Below are 22529 nucleotides of genomic sequence, written 5' to 3'. Positions count from 1 at the left end.
TGAACATTTCGTCATTTTACACAAACTTTGACCTCTGTAACCTTGAAAAGAAGGTCAAGGTCAAAACCTGTAAGATGTATTATGTCTCCTCTCAAGAGGTATCTACAATAAAAATTTCAGCAGGCTGCGACCAATATTAACTGAGATATCACACTTTTTATGTTTTCACATAACGCCCCCTGGTGGCCAAACCAGTAATGATATAAGGTTGCAACTTGGTTTACGAGTTACTGTCACCTAGGGGTAAACACATACCAAGACTGGTATCAAAAGCTTCAGTGGTTACGAAATGTGAACATTTCGTCACTTTACACGAACTTTGACCTCTGTGACCTTGAAAAGAATGTCAAGGTCAAAACCCGTAAAATATATTATGTACCCTCTCAATAGGTATCTACAATAAAAATTTCAGCAAGATGCGATCAAAATTTGCGGAGTTATTGCATTTTTTGTGTCTTCACATATCGCCCCCTAGTGGTCAGTCCGTAAGTCAAAATGGTACGAAACCTTGACGAGGCACGCCTACCCACCAGGGGGAGTCTACATATGAAATATGAACTTCCTAGCCCAAGCCGTTACTGAGAACAGCTCCGGACAAACTTGGCAGCCGCCCGACCGCCCGCCCGCCCGCCCGCCCTCCCGCCAAGGGGACGACAATACCCCTCTGCCCAATTCGGGCTGAGGGGTAAAAAGGCAAGAAAGCACAGGCCTAATAAAGTGGTCAGAAGGAACTTTGAATAAAACCGCAACATGTCTCACTCGTGGGAAGTTGGCACCAAGTGTTACCAAAATGTACTCCGTCTGCCCTGAATTGATCACGACAGTTTCATACTAAAGCCAACGTTCTCTGAAAGTTACATTCAACAGTTTCGGTCAATATTCTCTGCAACATCATTAAGCATTGTCGACATTAAAAATGATAACAGCTTGTTGAACCACTTTTACTGGCTTGGACGGCAGCTGCGTCCCAACACTGCATCATTAGAAAACACACCAACACCTCGACAAGTGCAGACGTAGGAATAACGAGTGCTTAAAAATGGCTACACAAATGGTCACAACTGAAGGTGAGTCTGGGCATCGGTCTGAACTAACCCATCCTTTGCAAATGCCCATTAGACAAGCAATAGATAAGACCAAAATGTTTACATTATTATTGGCACCAAATAAAACAGAATACCGACAATTTTGGCAAACAATTTAAAGAACATGAACCACATCCTCCCAAAGACCGACAGCCAGATGCCACCATGTTGTTTACTGTCCTTAGTAACGCCCAGAACACCGTGCAGGGTGTTACTGGAAGCCATTGCAATTAATAACAATGCTCTGAAAATGTTCGAGACAGGCCAAATACTTGGCCAAATAATCAATTAAGAATAGATCTTTCCCCTAGTGCGCCACCTAGTGGCGACATCTCACACTAACAAAGACGATTAAAGACCCCCTAACCTATGCCCGATTTTCCCCAAATTAGTTCCAGCAACTAGGTACCAGGTAACACTAGTTCACAGGGTGGTTGATCTAACCTTGCATGAACTACAAGGTATCCATCTACTGAGAAGACTGTGGAACTGAGGCATTGGAGTGTTAGGCTGGTAATATCAATTCTGAAATGATCTGGAATTTCAGGTTGATAAATAATGAATATCTATTACCTAACATGCAGAGCTTTTACGTCTAAAATAAAGGTAAAATAGCCCGCATTAAAACCGCCAATGGTCATGGTAATGTGACAGTTAAGTGTGGTAGATTTGGGAACAAGAAAAGTAGTTTTGTTAGGAGGTATTTAATACAAATATCATTATGTAAATATGGAGAGAATGTACAAATATGTACCTTTAAAAGAATACTTTAACAGACGTGACGGCAGACCAATTGTCAATCGCCTAAACAGGAGGGGTAAAGGGTCACACTGATCACTACCTAACGGGACGTTCGCTTGTGTTAACATGCGATCGAGTAATTCAATATGTAGAAGAACAAGGAATGGCATTAGAACTGCCGAGTCAGCGAAATAAATTATACTTCTAGGTACAAAATACATGACATGAGAAGAAAATAGTGACCGAGCATTTGTTCTGTACTGCATGAGCGTAGGAATGCGATTCAATTTCCATGTTGTTTTTGGTGTTTTTTCCTGCAGTTGTTCAAAAACCTATAGGAAAACGAACTACCTATAACGACAAACAGAAATGGTAAATCTCTGATACGGTGATTTTTCAGGCGTCCTACAAATGCCATTATTATTCAAAAGTTCAAAAAGCGGCGGCGCTGAAATTTACAGGAGGTGTGTAAAACATTACAACAGAGATGGGAAAAAATTTTGGACACTTTCTTTTCGTCCTCCTCCAAATTATAAAACTTTAAAGACATGAACACGAATTGTTCCGTAACTTTCACGCATATCCTTATTAATGATGCTGAGGACGTCATAGACAAGACCGGGAATTGTATCTTGATTAGTGTCCACGAGGATTGTGACACACTCCTCTTGGGCTATCTTCTCCAGGTTCTAAAAAAATCAATCAAGGTGATTTATAATGGAAGAAATAAATCTTGCAAGATGGTATATAAGCGCCGAATTTGGTACGCAGGTACATGTACTTTAATAGCTACCAAGCAATATGTGCTCTAAATAATCTGAACGCGTCTACCTGCATTACGATCAGCTTTTGAGTGTTCTTGTGCTCTATAAGTGATCTGATCACAGGTTCCTAGAGGTGTCGAGTGACGGTCAGTCAGATGTGTCTCCTCGGTGCGCTACCCCTCAGAATCATCCATATTACATTCTTATATACGAACACTTGTCAATAAACAATATTACATGTTTTCTTTATGAAATACATCCGAATCAGAAAAGCGGGATTTTTTGAGAAATATGTATGTATGTATGTATGTATATACCATATTTAAATTTAAGCGCCCTTTTCAGATTAAATCCGTTCAAAGGCGCTTTCACAATATTTATAACAAAATTACAATCGAAAAAAGATGGGTCTTGAGCATCGTTTGAAATGATGCAAGGCTCTTTGCCTGCCGGACCTCAAAAGGGAGCCCATTCCACAAAACAGCTGCGGAGAATGAGAAGCAGCGCTCCCCATATTTGCTCCGGGCCCTTGGAAGTACTAGTCTATTGTCATCAGCCCACCGAAGGTCTCCTCCTGGCCTATAGATATTGACCAGGCTTGACAAGTAGCCAGGCGCTATAAAATAAGCTCATTTCTAACAAAATCATCAGAAGACTGTGTCGATTCTGGTCAATACTTGTCAATATGTTCTTTGGCATGACTAGTCTAATACATTACAACCATCACCCTTACGGCTACCTATTTCTAGCTGTTTGGTGTAATAATAACGTGAATAAAGGTAGGATGAATCAATGGATGTCGCTGCTGCAGGCACTCACTGTTTATTCCATTGGCAACACCTCAAGGAACTTGTGATCAGATCACTCATTGAGCACGACGACACTCAAAAGCTTATCGTAATGTAGGCAAAACCAAAGAACTTGTTGCTTCATTTGGCACATGCGCTCAGTCGCAGGGAATGAAAGTGAATGTTTTGGAGTGGCCAAGGCAAAGCCCGGACCAGAACCCTATCGAAAATTCAATGAGGCACCTAAAAACAATGTTATGACAAGGAAACCTTTAAACCTAATATCAAAATTGTTTAGAACATATCGAAGTACCTGTGTACCAAATGTGGTGCTTTTATACAATTTTGCACGATTTCGTTGTTTTTTTTGGCCCCTATCGCCTGGACTTTCTAAGACCTGGAGAAGATAGCCAAACATCACCGCAGGCACGTCAGCGAACAAGAGGCCAAAGGGCCTGGCGCTCAGCTGGATGAACTAATAACACAGGACTAGCGGTGTAAAGTAGTAAATATCGGCTTTATACTACTGTTTGAAGGTCAAGAGAACACGTTGTACCACTAAAATGTCCAATGCAGAGCTGCCAGCTGGATGAAATATGACTGAACTAATCATCCATGGTATGTAAATATTACAGGAGGCAACGGAAGATATCCCTAGTTCAGTATGTTGTATCGTTAGCTTTACAGACACGAAGTGTCAGAGAGGATGTGACTTCTCCATGGACAACTGTAGTATGTCCAGGCTGGGTTGTACAGCACAAGGATACAAAAAGCTGTCTGTAATTGAGAGGCATCTTGATAACAGAGGTCAAAGTAAACAGAAATGACCACTTTGGGACTAACACCACTGTCTTTTTTTTTAATCAGATAGAGATTACAGCAGTTAACAAAATTAACTTTATTGAGAGAAATTGACCTGTCCTGCAGCCGAATCGGCAGATGTCGTCCTGGGTACCCCAAAAATTACCCAGGACGATCCTGGGTACCTTTTAGGACACTAAAAGTTACCCAGTTTGAAATTCGCGCACTTTTGAAACCTGCCGACGAGGTTCTTGAAAACGGTACTTTAACTACTGCACCATACTCCGTCTTTCCCGCACTGATTACTGATGAGAAAATACCTTTTCGAAACCGTTTGCATGGCAACCATCACCCGGCGAGCCAAACCCGCAAACACACTATATGTCGCCACCTATGGGGACACATGCGCAACCCAGTTTTCCCACCAAATCTGACGCCAAATTGCGTCTCTCCATGAACAGCGATGCCCCTCGTCAACCCGACGTCACCTGACGCAACGTTCAATCACAATGGTCTAATCCCCGTACGGGACAAGTCAGCCCTCTTAAGGTGGTAAGTACCCATCAATTCCCAATTTTTTCAAAAATCAAACTTCTGAGATGGCCCTGTTTATTTGGTGCTGCCACCTGTACTCTTTGAGATAAACTAAACTTGAAGCTTGTCTGATTAGTAGTTTTCGAGTAATAAATTAAAATATACAGCAAGATCATTCAAAATCCTAACCGGAAGTGGCATTTAAACAACTGGAAGTTGGCTTTAAAGAGCCTTTTACGCAGATATTATCGCCGTTTTCCCCCTGAATTTTTGCAGTATTATTGTCAGTGTAATTGTTATTGTTAGTGATATAAGCGACTTACAAAGATTGCTCAAAAATATTCGATTTTCGATTTGCAAAATGGCAAAGTTTAGGTCCTTGAAGAGAAAAAAGAGAGTTGGGAAGTTTAGAGGTACAAGTTCTACATCTGTAGATGGTATAAATGCTAAGAATTTGGTATCAAATGCTGCCAAAGGCCATGAAAACAATCCCAGAAATGTGCATAATGCTGCAGCTGTACATGTACAGGCTGGGTTAGGTGAGGGGCCATCTCAGGGTAGAGGACCTACAACTGGTGATAATTTTGGTGCACTTCAACCCGGTGCCGCGGATGCAGATCCTGCTTTGCCGAATGAACCTGCTGAGCCCAGTTCATCATCTAAAAAGATCAAGAGATCACCTGCAGCACAGAGAGTAGATAATACCCCAACGCAAAACAGAACTGAGAGACAGACTGTTGAAGGAACCCGGATGTTTGATGTTTCTATATTTGCGGCATTACTGGCGTTGGACGTTCGGTGCGGTGATTGTGGTAATTTAGTACTAAATATTTCAGAAACTGAGAACTTGAGAAGAGGTCTCCTTAGTGTTTTCACAATTAGCTGCTTTAATTGTGATTGGTCTAAGCAATTGGGAACATCCAAGATGGTGAACAAAGTATCAGAAATGAATCATCGATTCACGTATGCTATGCGAACTATTGGTTGTGGCCATGCGGCTGGGGTAAAATTTTGCTCTGTTATGAATATGCCTCCACCCCCTGCCAGGAAAACTACCTACAAAGCTGTGGGTTTTTAAAGTGATTTGGACTAGTCTGATGGAAGAGTACAGTGGGTGAGTGAAAAAAACATTCTAACAGTGTACTTTATATCCGTTTTTCTCAAAACCGGGTTTATAACATTGGTAAATATTCTATAAAATTTATTTGTAAAGATTTCCACTTGAATCTTTTTTGCAGGTGCCTGATAGTGATACCATTATCTGTGCAATGAATGGCAGTTTTTGAAAAAGCTTAGGGTTTGGTTTTTCTGGGGCCTTAAGTGTGACCCAAATTGGTGAAATTTCAGGTCAGTGGGGAAATAATCTTTAAAAAAATACTTTGGCTTAGAATATCTAAAAATCTGCCATTCATTGCACAGACCAAGTCTAAACCATTAGAAAGCAAAAAGAATTTTCAAAAAATATTCATCCATTGATTTTCTAGAATATTTCCAAAATCATACAAATTTGGTCCGTTCGGTTGACCTACTGACCTACTTTTGGGTAAAAGTAGGTCAATAGGTCATTAAAGTAGGTCACTTAAGTAATGCCTACCTATTGGTACCACAGCCATTTGCATTAAACCAAAGGGGAAAAAAACACCCTCCATGGGTACTTACCACCTTAACGTTTCACAGTTTTCTTTCCGATTTTGACTAGAGACTTTCGCCGCAGGCGACATGGTAGAACCAAATCTCCGCGGCTCCCCTCCACTCCACAGAAGGACGGAGGACACGCAAATTCAACCTCAAAACCCCAAACCGGGAACATCAGGGCAGTCACAGAGGACTATTCTTTCTTTCATGAAGGACCAAAACCAGACACGCACCGCAAGGCAACTGTCTCCCATTCACAGGGATGCTTGGGAAACTCAACCCATAGTTGGCACGACATAGGAACACACTTCACCTATTCGAGACGCCCATCATCTTTGGCTTCAGGAGACACAAAAATCTCCGTGACAGGCTGGTCAGAGCAAAACTCAGCCAACCCAGTGACAATTCCACTCCTACACCCCACCACGCTTGCCTGTCCCCTCGGACATGCCGCTACTGCTCTAAACTCAACACATCGGGACACATATCCAGTCCTGTTATGGACAGAACATACAAAACGAAGACAACGTTTGTTGTTAGAGCAATAATCGAATTTATTGCATACAATGTTCAAGGTGTCACAAACAGTATGTGAGAGAAACCAAACGCTCCATTCTTGAAAGATTCCAGGGCCACTTCTATACATGTAGTATTAACAAAAAAATCTACTCGGATGTCATAGGCCATCATTTCAACCGCCATGCCCACACAGGCTTACCGGACCTTACTATCACAGTACTGGAATTTCTACATGCCCCACCAGAGGTGCCACTTTCCAAATCCATCAGACTCGCGAGAGAGTCATATTGGATCCACCGCTTGCGCACCATGTCGCCTCTCGGTCTCAACATAAAAGACAATACGTCTTGGTAGCCTTGATCTATTCATCCTGGCGTTTCCACTATTACATCTCGGAGTTGGTTTCCTTCCGCAGGCCTGGCAGAGCACTCCGCTCTGCGGGGGAGTATAAACTCAAGGTCCCCCATAGGACGGTCTGTGGAGGGAGATCTTTTGGGGCTTCGGCCCCAAGGCTGTGGAATGAACTTATTCTGTCCATCCGATCGACAGCTAAGCTGGGCATCTTCAAGAAGGCATTGAAAACCTATCTTTTTAAATTAGCCTTTTTTTAAATCCGTTTTTAATCATGTGGTCCTAGATTGTTTTATTGTTCTGTTGCTTTATTTTAGTACTTTGAGCACATAGTTTCTTAGATTGTAAGGTGCCTTTGAGCAATTTGTTGATAAAGGCACCAAAAAGATGTTTTAATAATAAAAATAATAATAAAAGCTAAGATTAATGTTCTGATGGTGTAAGTTTGGATGCTATGGTGCATCAGGGTCTCCATTCTGTAATTGCTTGAGTTACTGTAATAGCTGTCATGTGCCATCATGCTATAGATTACTGTTATGGTTCTCATGTGCCACCATGCAGGCGCTTCTAAAATGTGCGAATAAACGGTCGCCTCGCCGACATTTTTGTGTCCAGTATATTTCCAATTTTCTTCACTCTTCTTCCAGACGTATGTCTTCAGCCCGGTTACATTTGGGGGCTCAGCCGGGAAAGACAGTGGTAGCCACGTCAGCTCGAATTGAAGAATGAATATGAGTAGTTCTGGAGTAGTGAGGCGACCCATCGATTCGAAACGTAGATAGAAACCGTAAAGCATCATCATCATCATCATGGCGCGGGAGGATCTACTTGTGGATGTCCGACAGTTATTGTACGGCCTGGCCGAGGACGAGGTGGCGGCCTTGGCTGTAGGGATAGACAAAAAAGTAGCAGGACACTCCGCCCGGGAGACGATGAGTTTTGTTGAAAAGCGAATCATGTTGTCGGTGAAGGACGCTGATGAGGGTATAAAGTTCCTCCAGACCCTTTCAAAACGTCTCACCAGCACGGCAGTTGGAAAGCCGGGTAAAGCCGCTGTGAAACCATCGCCAGCCTGGCATAAGGACTTTTAAATTAGCGGCCAGATCGGCGACTGCAATGCGTCCCTTGGCTATGTCGTTTCTCAGGCAAGTGAATGCGGGGCAAGCCAAGGGTTATTCCGAAACAGAACTGGTGGACGGGGTTATTCGTGCCATTGCCCCTGCTTCGAGGTTACGAGGCTATTTAGAGGGGAGTGACAAGACGCTGACGCTGGCTAGGACTCAATAGGTAGTTCGAACATTTTATCGAGAACCCTCAGCCACAGAGCTGTTCCAGGAAATGTGCCCTTTCCCAGGTAGGCAAGGAAACTGCTCAAGACTTCTTGTTCCGTGCCCTGGAATTGCGGCAGAAAATATTCTTTGCTGATAGAGAAAACACAACTAAGTACAACCAGGCTCTCGTACGTGAATAGTTCAATCAGTCGATTGCCACAGGGATACGGGACGACCGCTTGAGGGTAGAACTGATTTCGATTCTTAAATCGTACACTACTGATGAGGACCTGCTGCAGTCCCTGAATGAAATAACAAGGAGATTGGATGCCCGACAGAAAAACCTGTGCACAAGCGGAAGGATACTAACAAGGACATTCCTATGGTAAAGTGTGTTCAGTGTGGTGGTAAAGCAGCCATTTTGAAACGATGTACGGACTGTGGGTGCCAACTCTATTGCTCCAAGGGATGTCAGAAACAACACTGGGGGAGTCATAGGGGGTTGTGTAAGGCCATAAAGCTGGTACTCGAGATTCAGAAGGACACAAGCAGTGCCAAAAATATTTCTGAATTGCGTGGGAGGGTTCATGAGTTAGAGAAACACCGAGTGATAAAGCTTGTTGGGGACAATGTGTGTTGTCACTGTTGACATTTTAGGCAAACATTGCGAGTGTTTGTGGGACACAGGTGCCCAGGTTAGTGTATGTAACAGCAATTGGCTTAAGGCAGAGTTTCCAAATGTACAGGTGAAGCCAATTAGTGATCTCTTTGATCAGAACTTGGAGATTTCCTCCGCTAGTGGTGATGCCTTACCTATAGTGGGTTGGGCGGAGTTGGACATTGCGGTGCCTGACTCTAACTGTTAACATGAACTGAAGGTACCGATGGTGGTCACCACTATAGATGTTGAAAAGCCTATGTAGGGCTACAATATTATATCACACATTGCTGACACTGGTGTGAATGCACATAACTTTCAGTCTCTTTTTCAGGGAGTGACCTCGGCCAAAGTGGCAGAACTATCTGCACTCATGAGAAACCAGGAAGAAGGGTGTGTTCGTGAGAAACTGGGTAGAAAACGTGTGGTTTGGATCCCAGGATAACCAAATTTTGCGCTGTTTTGTGCGTCCCGGTGCGGTCAGTGGGGGTGAGGTTGCAATATTTTCGCCCATAGACAACTCTATCTATCTATCTATGTATCAAATTTATATAGCGCCCTTATCAGTCCTATATTGGGCCGTTCAAAGGCGCTGACAAAAACAGAGTCTCTATAAGAAGTACAGTGGAACCCCGGTAACACGACCACTCATGGGACCGTGGTCGGAGTGGTCGTGTTACCGGGGTGGTCGTGTTAGCGAGGTTGGGAATCCCCAGACGAAATACATGATTATTTTTCCCGCCAAAATTGCCGACTGCACGGCGTGTGTACGCTGTTCTACCATAGCAACGCTGCCTGATTGAGATGATGCACGCTCCAAAGTTTTGTTATCATGCCTCGCAAGAACAGTTCGTCGATAAAATTACATGTTACATTCTCAGAATGAGTAAGAAAAGGTAATTTTGTAACTCATTTTATCCACAAAGTTTCATTATCTGCCCGACGTGACGCATTTGCGGGCAATTAGGTGAATCATCCTCCATGTACCCGACTGTTTGTGACGATTGAAGTAAACTTGTCGTATGATTCCACGTGAATGATGAGTTGAGTAATGCTACAGTTTTAATCAAATCTATTTTCAGTCAAAATATTTAAAGAAATATAAAATGATACTGTAGTAAATCAACCAAGTTCTCCATATCATAAAACATTCAAACGTCTCGCAAGCTTGTTATTGTCATAAGTGTGGTCTTCAAACTACCCACCGTTTTTTATAAGTTCATATGCAAATCACGCAAATCACATGATTTTGCTGCTGCTGAGTGCGCATGTCTGGTACTGAACTGGCTCAGTAGTGAAAACAAACCATGAAAACGTTAGAAAAGGAAAGTTTATTTATTCATTTACACTTATACAATTGATCATACCTGCAAAATCACATTGTATTTTTTGTTTTCATATGTATTCCCATGGCCATTGTCCCCTCTCAACAAAGCTTGGCAGCGAGGTGCTAATTACTATGCCGCGGTCGCGACCGATTACGGCAATTAGGCCTGGTGGTTGGGTTAGCGGTGTTGGTGCCGATTAGCGGCAAAGTTAAGAAATACTAGAAATATTCACTTTAGTTTTTTACCACCCCAGTTGGTAACCGCGCTGGTCAGTTTCAGTAGCAACTCAACCTAATTAGCATATTGCGTGGGTTTTTTCCCCGGCAACTAGGTCATCGCCTACGTCATCCGAGAGGAATGTTGTATGACGTCAATTCAATTATTGTTTATGCATTCTTGGCGTTGGTCTGGGGGTATATAACGTGGGTCCTCTGAGCATTTGGCAGAACCAACCAAGGGAGCTTTCCTGATTGCTGAAGGAAGCAACAAAGTTAAATAGCAAGCCAGCTAGCGCTAGCAAGCGTCGTACTAACAGTAACCGGTGAAACTTCTGCCCGAAGTTCAGAGCCCGAGTATATTCCAACTGACCAAGCCAAGTCCAAGTCCTCAAGCCTATTGTCCCCATTGAAACCCTGGTTCAGGAGATTTCTGGCGAGATAGATCCTCTGCCGACAAAGATTGGTGTATGTCCGTGCTGTTTGCAGTTTGAATATACAAGTTTAAAGACGTCAAAGTTATCTTACTTTCTTGCAAAGATTATTCTCAGTAGCAGCATCGGGGAGCTGACCCAGGCGTCAATTGTGAGATTGGCACCGCAACACGATTTAACTTTGGTCCTCACCAAGAATAATCCATAATGGAAGGGCAATATCTGCGAGAAATTGCCAGCAAAGAACTGCCGCCATCCAGGCCAGAATCTCATAAGAGTGTACAGAGCGAGCACAGTGTACATGAAGCAGAAACTGGGTCAACAGCTGATCGACTACGGAGGCCCGTGAGGCACACCGTCGCTTCAAAGATGCTCGATCCCGATGAGTTGGCAGCAGAACAACTCGTGCAAATGGCAAGAAGCCGAGGGGGTTATGCCGCACAAGTGACAATGAGGCCCAGGCAGTTCAACGAAGCCTTTGAGCAAGGGCTGCACACCTCACTCCTACAGCAGCCGCTGGGTGATCTCGAAAACGCCTTTGAAAAGTTCAGAGACATCCATGACAACTATGTCAGATTGGCCGCTGCTGTAAACCCGGCCCGAGCTGTTGAATGTCGGGAGCATTTCCAGAATATGCTCGGGCTTATCCAAAGCGTCCGCTTTAAGTTTGATCAACGGATGAGGCAGGAAGACCTAAACAACAAGCTGAGTCCATCGGATAGTGTCTCCCAACAAGGCAGCAGCTCATCAAAGGCAAGCAGGGTGTCTAGTTACCTAGCGATCGCTTCAGCCAAGAAGGCCGGGCTGACGGAGAAATCCCGTCTGCTCAAGCAACACCAGTCAATGAAAATGAAGCTGCAACAAGAAATCGAGGAAGCTGAGCGACAAGCTAAGGTGTCCGAGTTGGCGCTGAAGGAGAAGGCCAGACAACTCCAGTTTGAAAGTGAGCGCATGACCTTAGAGGAAGAGCTCCGAGCAGCTGACGCTGAGGAACAGACCTTAGTCAAGCATCTGGACCGTGACAGAGCCCCCGATCCAGTCCTTTCACCTGTCATCCAAGATCAAGTTAGGGTTCCTGAGAGACAATTTATGCTTAACCCTTTGGTTCCGGAGTTCCATCAACGACAGTACAGCAGTACACAACAACGCCCTCGAGCGTCTCCAGATAGGCGAACGGCTCCTGACGTGAAGACAGTACCTGGTCCATATGAACCAGATTGGCTGATTTCCTTTGAGCCTACCGCCCAGAGATGCGATCCAGCGACTTTGGTTCGTGCTGCCGCTCCAACCACGATTTCGCAGCCTTCCCCAGACGTCGCCAGGATGCCACAGCCAGTATCGGCCGACATGACTTACCGCACTGGCTCAGCCGCCTCAATGTCACAACAAGTGGTCGAGATGGTGTACCAGCCCAGCCCTGTGATGATGCCAGTGATGATGTCACATCCTGCCGATGATGTCCAAGCCGCCATGCCGCGCCAAGCAGTGCCAGGCACAATGTCCCAACAAGTGACCGAGATGGTGTACCAGCCCAGCCCTGTGATGATGCCTGAGATGATGTCACATCCTGCCGATGTTCAAGCCGCCATGCCGCGTCCAGCAGCGTCAGTCGTGATGTCACAGCCAGCTAAAGTTGCCACGTATCAAAATGTTACGACTACTTCAGGGAATGTCTCAGCACATCAGAGTTACGTAATCCCTGCCATTGACACGTCATCAAGCCAAGTGCCAGTAGCAGCTCCTCTCGATATACAGCGACAGCTGATCGATGCCTTGCGTCTTCCCAAGACCGGTCTTCAGAAGTTCGACGGAGAGCCGATGCAGTATTGGGCGTTTATGAATAGTTTTGATAGCCTGGTGCACAGAGCCTGTGTTACAGATGGAGACAAGCTCAACTGCCTGATGGAATACTGATGTGGTAAAGCTGCCCGAGTAATTCGTCCTTGCGCTTTGATGTCACCATCAGCAGGATATGCCAGAGCTAGGGAGCTGCTGAAGGAGCGATTTGGTGATGAATATACCATTGCGAAGGCTTGGGTGAAGAAGATAGTTGAAGGCCCACCAGTAAAGACCAACTCTGGTGAAGCGCTGCAGGAGTTTACTGACGATGTCCGGGGATGTTACGAAACGTTAAAGGCCATGAATAAATTGTCAGAGGTCAACTCTCAAGACCGGATGGCAGACATCTCAACAAGACTTCCCCTTTATATCCAGTCGAGGTGGAGAAAGGAAGCGCATCGGTCGAAGCTACGGACAAAGTCATATCCAGACTTCAAACCTTTGTCACCTTTCTCGAAATGGTGTCTGGCGAAGAAAATGATCCAGTCTTTGGCAAGATACAGGCCAAGGATAGAGTTGAGAAGAAGCGAACCTTCCCACAGAAGAAAACAGGCGTCAGTTTAACAGTGCAAGCGACCGGCAAAGATAATCAGGCGACCAAAGCAGCCAGAAGCAGTCCAGCTAAAATCAAGTCCGTCACCAGCGATGCTAAGCCCGAGACCAAGAAGATGAATTGTCATATATGCAGCCAGAGTCATAAAGTTGCAGCCTGCCCTAAGTTCAAGGCCATGGAACCCACAAGACGTCTGGAGGTTGTGAAGGAGAAGCGGTTGTGCTTCAACTGCCTTGACTTCAGCAACCATAGCTACCGTCAATGCCACAGGTCCAGTGACTGCCATGAGAAAGATTGCAAGCTCAAGCACTCTCAACTCCTGCATGCTGCCATGGTAAAGAAGGAACATGCCGCTGTCGCGAAGCCTGCTACTCCTCCCAGCCAAGTCAAGACTGATGGTGCAGAGAATTTCGCCTGTGACTCACTGAACAAAGATTCAACACGCATTGCCTTGCCGATTGTCTCAGTCTACGTCAGGGGGAAAGGGCAGCACGAGTTCATCAAGACAGACGCGCTGCTAGACTCCGGCAGCAACAGAACGTTCTGCTCTAAGTCCTTGTTGTCCCAGCTCAAGTTGGAGGGATCAAGAACAGCTCTGTCTTTGGAGACCCTCGGTCAAAGTGCAGCCACAGATGCCATCGAAGTGTGTCTTCAAGTTACGCCGACATCCAGAAAGGCCAAGAAGAGAAGTGTGCTGGACTTGCCCAGGGTGTATGCCATCGACAGCTTTCCAAATAGCATCACAGGACCGAGTCAGTTGGATATCGGCAGATGGCGTCATCTTACGGGAGTATGCGACAACTCTGTCGACGACAAGGAGGTTTCGCTGCTTATTGGCCAAGATGTCCCACAAGCCATTCTTCCGCTTGAAGTCCGCCGGGGTCGAGATAATGAGCCGTATGCGATCAGAACCAGCCTAGGGTGGACTCTGAACGCTCCAATTGGTGGTCAACCAGCAGACAGTACGGCTGTCTGCTCCTTTATTCAAGCTGGCCTTCCCGAGAAGATGAACCATGAACGTGTCTTGGAAGTCCAAGTTGAGCAGTTTTGGAGACTTGATGCCTGCCAGTCTCTTGCAAGTGGCCAGCCCCAGATGTCACAAAATGACAAGAAGGTAGTCGGCGTGTGGGACAAGTCAGTGAGCTTGGTGGACAGCCATTACCAGCTCAACATCCCGTTCAAGAAGACGCCTCCCGAGCTGCCGGACAACCGTATGATGGCCGAGAAAAGACTCCAGTCTCTGGGCCGAAGATTGAGCAGATATCCCGCAGTGCACGACAAATACAGAAGTGGTATGCAGGATCTGTTGGACAAGGGCTTTGCAGAGCCAGTTCCAGAAGATGAGATGTCGCAGCCGGGTAGTGTTTGGTACCTCCCTCACCATAATGTCGTCAATCCCAGTAAGCCGGAAAAGTTCCGTATCGTCTTCGACTGCGCAGCCACATATGCTGGGACTTCTCTGAACGACCAGGTCTTCCAAGGCCCCGACCTGATGAACAAGCTGCTTGGTGTTCTGATGAGGTTTTGCGAATGCCCTGTTGCTGTTATGGGAGACATCCAGGAGATGTTCCACATGGTCAAGGTCAAACCCGAATTCAGAGACGCATTGCGATTCCTATTTTGGAAGGATGGTGATCCTAAGAAGAAACCTCAAGTCTACAGAATGACGGTTCACCTCTTCGGAGGAGTATGGAGCCCGAGTTGCTGCAGTTACGCCCTGAGACGAACGGCTGAAGACCATAAAGACGAATTTCATCCCGATACCATAGAAACAGTGTTACAGGACTTCTACGCTGACGATTGTCTAAAATCCGTACCCGGTGTTGATGTCGCTGTCAAGCTGGTTGAGGAATTGAGAACGTTACTTCAACTGGGAGGATTCCGACTCACGAAATGGTCTTCAAACAGCAAAGAGGTCCTCCTGTCCATTCCTGTTGAAGACAGAGCGAAGACCATAAAAGATCTCGACCTGACGTCCGACTCCCTACCAATTGAGAGAGCCCTCGGTGTCCAATGGGACACGGAGACGGACACGTTTGGTCTCAAGATTCGCTATAAGGAACCAGTCTTCACGAGGCGCGGTCTTCTTAGAATCACCAGCTCTATGTACGACCCCCTGGGATTGGTTTGTCCATTCGTCCTCGAAGCGAAGATGATCTTCCAGACAGAATGCAGATCCGACAAAGGATGGGATGATGAAATGAGCCCCGCCAGCATCAAGAGATGGCAGAGATGGTTGGATGGCCTGCTCAAACTAGAAGAGTTTCAAGTGCCAAGATGTATTCATCCGACCGATTTCGGCAACATCACTGAAGCTAGATTGCATCACTTCTCCGATGGATCCGTCGATGCCTATGGTGCTGTGAGTTACCTGAGATTGGTGAACAGTGACGGCGCTGTGCACTGTACAATACTGATGGCGAAATCAAGACTGGCGCCGATGACACCGATGACACCGATGACGATTCCTCGCCTGGAGCTGTCCGCTGCCGTGCTCGCTGTGAAGATGGACAACCTCATACATCGTGAGATAAGATTGCCCCTGCAAGAGTCGACATTTTGGACGGACAGCACCATCGTTCTCCAATATGTCAAGAACAAAACCAAGCGTTTCCAGACCTTTGTCGCCAACCGTGTAGCCGTAATTCATGATGGTTCAAGGCCAAGCCAGTGGCGTTACGTAGGGACAAAGGACAACCCGGCTGATGATGCGTCAAGAGGGCCGAACGCCGAACAGTGTTGTCCGACACCAGATGGCGCCAAGGTCCAGCGTTCCTATGGTTGAGTGAAGACAGTTGGCCAGAAATACCAGAAGGACAGCCTAACCTGCTTGAGAGGGATCCCGAAGTCAAGAAGGAAGCCAAGTCCTGTGCGGTCGTGACGGTTCCTGACGATTTCATAGTAAAGCTGTTCAACAGATATTCAAGCTGGCCTCGACTACTCAAAGCAGTGGCGTATCTGTTGAGATTCCTCAAGTGACTACACAAGAATAGACCCAAGATGAATGACCGTCTCTCCCCTGAAGAACTAAAGGCAGCAGAACGAGCTATTCTTCGATGTCTCCAGAAAAGGCATTACAGCAACGAGGTCAACGCCTTGAGATCAAATGCACGCATCACGAAGCAGAGTTCAATATTTGAACTAGACCCATATCTGGACGAAGACCAGCTCCTGAGAGTGACGGGACGTTTGAAGAATGCTTCGATTCCTGACCCAGCCAAGCATCCAGTGATTGTGCCGAGAGATGACCACGTAACAACACTCATCGTACGAGATGCGCACGAGCGGCTTTGCAGGCACTCCGGCAGAGAACACGTTATGGCGAATTTACGGCAGAACTACTGGATTCCACAGGCCCGTCAGCTGGTGAAAAGAGTTCTCAGAGACTGCATTGTTTGCAAAGTGCTTCACGGCAAGCTGGGGCAGCAGAAGATGGCAGATCTCCCGCCTGAACGAGTGACACCATCAAAGTATCCCTTCCAGTGTCTGGGTGTTGACGTTTTTGGTCCCTTTTACGTTAAGAGGGGACGTTCTCAAGAGAAGCGCTATGGATGTATGTTTACCTGCCTGTCAATGCGAGCGATTCATCTAGAGAAGCTTTCGTCCATGGACACAGACTTCTTCATCAACGCCCTAATCCGATTCTGTGCAAGACGAGGAGTTCCAAAGCTGATCCGGTCCGACAATGGCACCAACTTTGTCGGCGCAAACCGTGTGCTGCGAGAATCGATTGCCCAGTGGAATGAGAGTCATCGCCTTAAAGAATACTTGCTGCAGAACCACATTGATTGGACCTTCAATACCCCTACAGCGTCGAATATGGGCGGTGTCTGGGAGCGCAACATCCGAACTGCCCGGAAGGTGATGAACTCCATACTACTAAAGCAGTCCCTCGATGATGAACGCTTGGATACGATATTTGCCGAAGTTGAAAACGTCGTGAATAGCCGTCCGCTGACTGTCGTCTCCAACGATCCCAAAGACCAACTCCCGCTAACACCGAATGATTTGCTGCGTCCTTTTGGAAAGGGATTCCCTTCGCCAATCGGAACCTTTGGAAAGGCTGACATGTTCGGAAAACGGTGGAGACATGTCCAATTCGTCGTCGATCAGTTTTGGAAGAGATGGACCGCTGAATACCTCTCTGCTCTTCAAGTCCGATCAAAGTGGATTGCCGAACAGCCGAATATACGCGTAAACGATTTGGTCTTAGTTCTCGACCAGTCTTTAGCAAGATCTCACTGGCCGTTAGCACGAGTCACCGATACGTTCCCCGTGAAAGACGGATTGGTACGTTCTGTGGAGCTGAAGACAGCCTTTACCGATAAGATGGTGCGGCCGATCAACAAAATCGTTTTGCTGGAGGCAACTGCGGATGATCACAACCAGGATTAACTACGAACATTTTCTGATTTGGATTAACGTTTTAGTGCACGTTAGTTTTGGACTTGCATTTTGTGTCTTGCATATTTAGTTCAGTGCAGGACATCAGCATTCGCATAATTGTGGATTATGTGTGTGACATTCATTTGGACTTGTGTACATGTAGCTTATATTTTGGACTACTCTTTGGACTATTCCATTTGGACTTAATTAATTGTTTTGGGTTATAATTCATGGGAATATTTGGATAGCAGTTACTCTGGGAAACTGTAAGTGTTATATGTTAGGTAAATGTGCCCTCCAAGGTTGCATTTAGGGGGGGCCGATGTTGGTGCCGATTAGCGGCAAAGTTAAGAAATACAAGAAATATTCACTTTAGTTTGTTACCACCCCAGTTGGTAACCGCGCTGGTCAGTTTCGGTAGCAACTCAACCTAATTAGCATATTGCGTGGGTTTTTTCCCCGGCAACTAGGTCATCGCCTACGTCATCCGAGAGTTTGGTATGCGAGGAATGTTGTATGACGTCAATTCAATTATTGTTTATGCATTCTTGGCGTTGGTCTGGGGGTATATAACGTGGGTCCTTTGAGCATTTGGCAGAACCAACCAAGGGAGCTTTCCTGATTGCTGAAGGAAGCAACAAAGTTAAATAGCAAGCCAGCTAGCGCTAGCAAGCGTCGTACTAACAGTAACCGGTGAAACTTCTGCCCGAAGTTCAGAGCCCGAGTATATTCCAACTGACCAAGCCAAGTCCAAGTCCTCAAGCCTATTGTCCCCATTGAAACCCTGGTTCAGGAGATTTCTGGCGAGATAGATCCTCTGCCGACAAAGATTGGTGTATGTCCGTGCTGTTTGCAGTTTGAATATACAAGTTTAAAGACGTCAAAGTTATCTTACTTTCTTGCAAAGATTATTCTCAGTAGCAGCATCGGGGAGCTGACCCAGGCGTCAATTGTGAGATTGGCACCGCAACAAGCGGGGTTGATTTTCAGTTTGGGACCGGCCAAGCCAGTGGTCGCGGTCGGGGTACCGGGGTGGTCGTCTTAGCGGGGGTCTCTTAATGGTAATTAGAGAGGAAACCATTCGGGACCGGAGAATCGTGGTCGCGTTAGTGGGGTGGTCGCGTTACCGGGGTGGTCGCCAACCGGGGTTCCACTGTATAGTCTTTGACAGCAATAAACGATTCTAATGTTCGTAATGTTGTTGAAAAAGGTGGGTCTTGAGGAGTGTCTTAAAAGTTGTGATGGAGTCCGCATTTCGAATATTACTAGGGAGGTCATTCCAGAGTGCTGCTGCGGCACACATGAATGTACGCTCGCCAAATCTAGTCCTTGTGCGCGGGAGCACTAGCGAGATGGTATCTGCTGATCGAAGTACTCGCCGTGACTGACGGATCTCTAAAAAGTCAGACAGGTACTTGGGGTCCTGTCCTCGCATGGCTTTGAAAGCTAGCAGAGGTATCTTAAAATTTACCTGACTGACAATGGGCAGCCAATGCAGTTCACGTAAGACCGGAGATATGTGGGCGAATTTTGCAGTATGCGTGATTATCCTCGCGGCGGTATTTTGGGCACGTTGCACCTTATCAGACAAAGCCTTGGTGACACCGTAGAGCAACGAGTTACAATAGTCAAGGCGTGACATAACTAGCCCATGCACCAGTGACTTGGTAGCATCCCTGGTGAGGTAACGCCAGATTTGACCAATGAGTCTTAGCTGATTGTAAGCTGACCTGCAAACACTGTTTACCTGCTGCTCCAAGGTTAAGCTAGTGTCAAACATGACACCAAGGTTGCGCACACTACTCGTGTAATGTCCTTTGATTTGCCTTCTTTGGTACTCGATATACATGACATAGTGAACTAATGAACTTGCAAATCGGCTTTAATGTTCAACTCGTACTTTATTGTCTCGCCTCGCTCGTCGACTACAATAACAACAAAAATGCACCGTTTTCGCCCCGGCCGCAACACGGGCCGAAGACAGATTGGGGTGGCTCGGGACACCACATCATCCCCCACAAAATTTGGTCAGTGTGTAACTGACCACAATGTTACAGAATTCAATTCACTAACATAACAGGGCTTTCATATGTTACCCAAACATAAAACACAAGGACACCATTGTAACGCAATGGAACTAATTAACTATCCCTATACAACATTATCTCAAACAAAACAAAGTACGGCACAATGTTCAGAAATAAGTATGTTAATCAGCATACACAGACAAGGGATTACTACAAGTAATAAAACACAAAAATAAGAGTTAATGTCTTGCTGAGTTGGGTAGGGATTATCCTCCATCATGTCCATCCTCAATATTGTCTTCTCCAAAATCATGATAATAATAATAATGAAATGATTTTATAATTACCAAATATAAAAAACCCCATTACTAGCTCCGATCCTGAGCAATAAAATACACAAAACTATAGATCCAAGTACACGAAATAGTACATGAAATGAGTCCTGAGTCCATTTCTCTGCATAGAACAAGGATATACAAACACAACAAATGTATCAAAAAATAGTCTTAACATGTGTTGATCAAACACACTAAACGAACAGATAGTCTCTATAGGCTTCCCTCAGTGCACTACTAAATGAATTTAAAAGTCTCTTATCCATTTACTAAGTCCTTATTGCTTCAGAACGAAAATCCTCCTGTGAGCGGCAGATCAAAGGCACCTTAGTACCCTGGCATGAGGTAATGTAAATCTACACCTCTCCCTTCCCGGAGTACAGAGCGTCCCAGGTATAGGGGTGCCAGGTTACAAGTTACCTCGGACGAAGAGATGAGATGATGTGCTCACAAACCCTTGCTAATCCACTCTTCGAATAGTGGAACCTATCACCTCCAAAATCATTCCCTTGGAGAACTGGATGTGGAATCAGAACAAACCCGGCATCTATCATCATTTGGGTGATTCGTCGCACATTTTCTGCCCGAATGGGCAATTGGGTAAATGTCAATGGATGGCTTGCACTGCTTGAACATGGAATCTCCAAGAAGTAAAATTGGGTATACTTTATCCGAAGATTGTATTTTCAGAGTCAGTCTGTTCCAGTAATTTAACAAATCACGAATATTTTCCCTTGAGGTAGAATGACTAGTTACTAACTCTACTAGTTTTTTCTTCACAGTTACCAAATTACTTTTCCGTGGCCTCCATGAATTCCTGAAGCAGAAGATGAAGATTTTTAGAGCTTGGATACAACAGAGGTTATCATCCTTCCAGTGTCTATGTAAACCAGTGGATTTGACTTTTGCATTTTGTTGATCCACCCTGTATGTGACTATTCTGTGGCAATGCGCTGCTGCCACCTATACTGTTTTGACTGGTTTAGGAACTACATTTATTGCACGGTCGCTATGGTAACGGTCAGTTTAACTTCGTTAATCAGCTTCCTAAAATCATCGGGTTGCTATAATATTTTGAGAATATTACTTGAGGAATTTTAAGTACCTTTTAGGCCTTGATATGAATTTATTTACGTGTGTAAACGACTGGGCACATGGTCGTCTGCTAATTTCTCCATCTTGGAAGCAAAACAATTTTTCTGAATCTTGAGAAGAAAAACTCTCTTTTTACGCATAAATTCACCTTTCCTAAACCTGGTGCCTGACTTGAGGAAGCATGAATACCCATGGAATGGACTAGACCCCTTTAGATGATGTTGTGGCTAGTCGGTAATACGCAATCGGGGTGATTTTGAGACCACCTCTGGCTCTGTACCTGTGACCTTGGCTGGCTTTTGCCCAAACAGGCTGGTATTCAGCCTCTCTGTCCCTGTCCCACCTCTTGTTTGGTGTCTAACTTTGTGTCTGGCAGGACAGGTTAGCCCTAAGTGATGTCCCGGAGATTCGTGGCCCGTCGTTTACACGGTTAGGCCCAGTTGTAGGCCAAGAGTTAGGTTTGAGAGAGTCCTGTACATTGTGTAGTGCATCGGCCTGTGCATTGTGAGGCCTGGCCCTGTTATGATTCAGTGTGAACAATAGTTATCCCAGGGAATCCTTGCGTTCTTTTATTATCTACCCCATACCCAGACCCGCTCGTTGTGGTTGGCCCCATGGGTATGACGGTCTTAGGACAGCCCCGAACCTGGAGTGTATAGCAATTGTGAGTGAGCAAAGCCGGAGTGAACTGTGAGACCGGACCCACCCCGCACGGTGGTCGGAGACTGGGCAAGTGCGGGTTACATCTACAAGATTGGCTTCACATCTTTGACATAACTCCAGGATGACTGTCCTTGGTACGTTACATTGTCTGCAGCTCTGTAGGCCCGATCTAATATAGGTGAAGACTGCTTTACTGGCCTTCTTCTTCATCTCCTTTACCTGATCTGGTAGGGCATCCAACACCACCACATCCATTGTTGTCAACTGAAAGTTAAGAGATTGATTATAATGGAAATCTCCCTTACAGGATTGTTTAAAGCTACAAACAGGTTTTCACTATTAAGTCATTGCTGAGATGCGCTTCAATTTTAACTTTCTGGCGCGCTTGAGCCATCGCATTTTGTTCTGTTGCATTGATGCGGAATCGCATTGGTTTGTGTCACGCGTGGCAATCGGAAACGTGCAGGCCTCTGAATATCATTACGTGGTCTTAAGCAATATTTGTTA

General features: G+C 45.6%; 2 protein-coding genes and 1 long non-coding RNA gene across 3 annotated transcripts; all 3 read left to right on the top strand.

Annotated features, from left to right (window-relative positions):
- The first annotated feature begins 4987 nt into the window (after nucleotides 1-4987).
- On the top strand, nucleotides 4988-11918 carry LOC135487520 (uncharacterized). Its single transcript, XR_010446865.1, has 3 exons — nucleotides 4988-5126; nucleotides 7866-8874; nucleotides 9482-11918. It is a non-coding gene; the product is annotated as an uncharacterized LOC135487520 (long non-coding RNA).
- Nucleotides 11919-13421: 1503 nt separating this feature from the next.
- LOC135488530 (uncharacterized) lies at nucleotides 13422-16301 on the top strand. Its single transcript, XM_064773165.1, has one exon. It carries the CDS (start codon nucleotides 13422-13424, stop codon nucleotides 16299-16301), a length of 2880 nt encoding a protein of 959 aa, XP_064629235.1.
- A 215-nt stretch (nucleotides 16302-16516) lies between these two features.
- LOC135488529 (uncharacterized) lies at nucleotides 16517-17911 on the top strand. Its single transcript, XM_064773164.1, has one exon. The coding sequence runs from the start codon at nucleotides 16517-16519 to the stop codon at nucleotides 17909-17911; it is 1395 nt and encodes a 464-aa protein (XP_064629234.1).
- The last annotated feature ends 4618 nt before the right edge of the window (nucleotides 17912-22529 follow it).

This window comes from Lineus longissimus, chromosome 5, assembly GCF_910592395.1.
Source record: "Lineus longissimus chromosome 5, tnLinLong1.2, whole genome shotgun sequence".
NCBI lineage: Eukaryota > Metazoa > Nemertea > Pilidiophora > Heteronemertea > Lineidae > Lineus > Lineus longissimus.
Note: the sequence above shows the minus strand (reverse complement) of the source record. Positions and strands in the feature narration are given on the sequence as shown.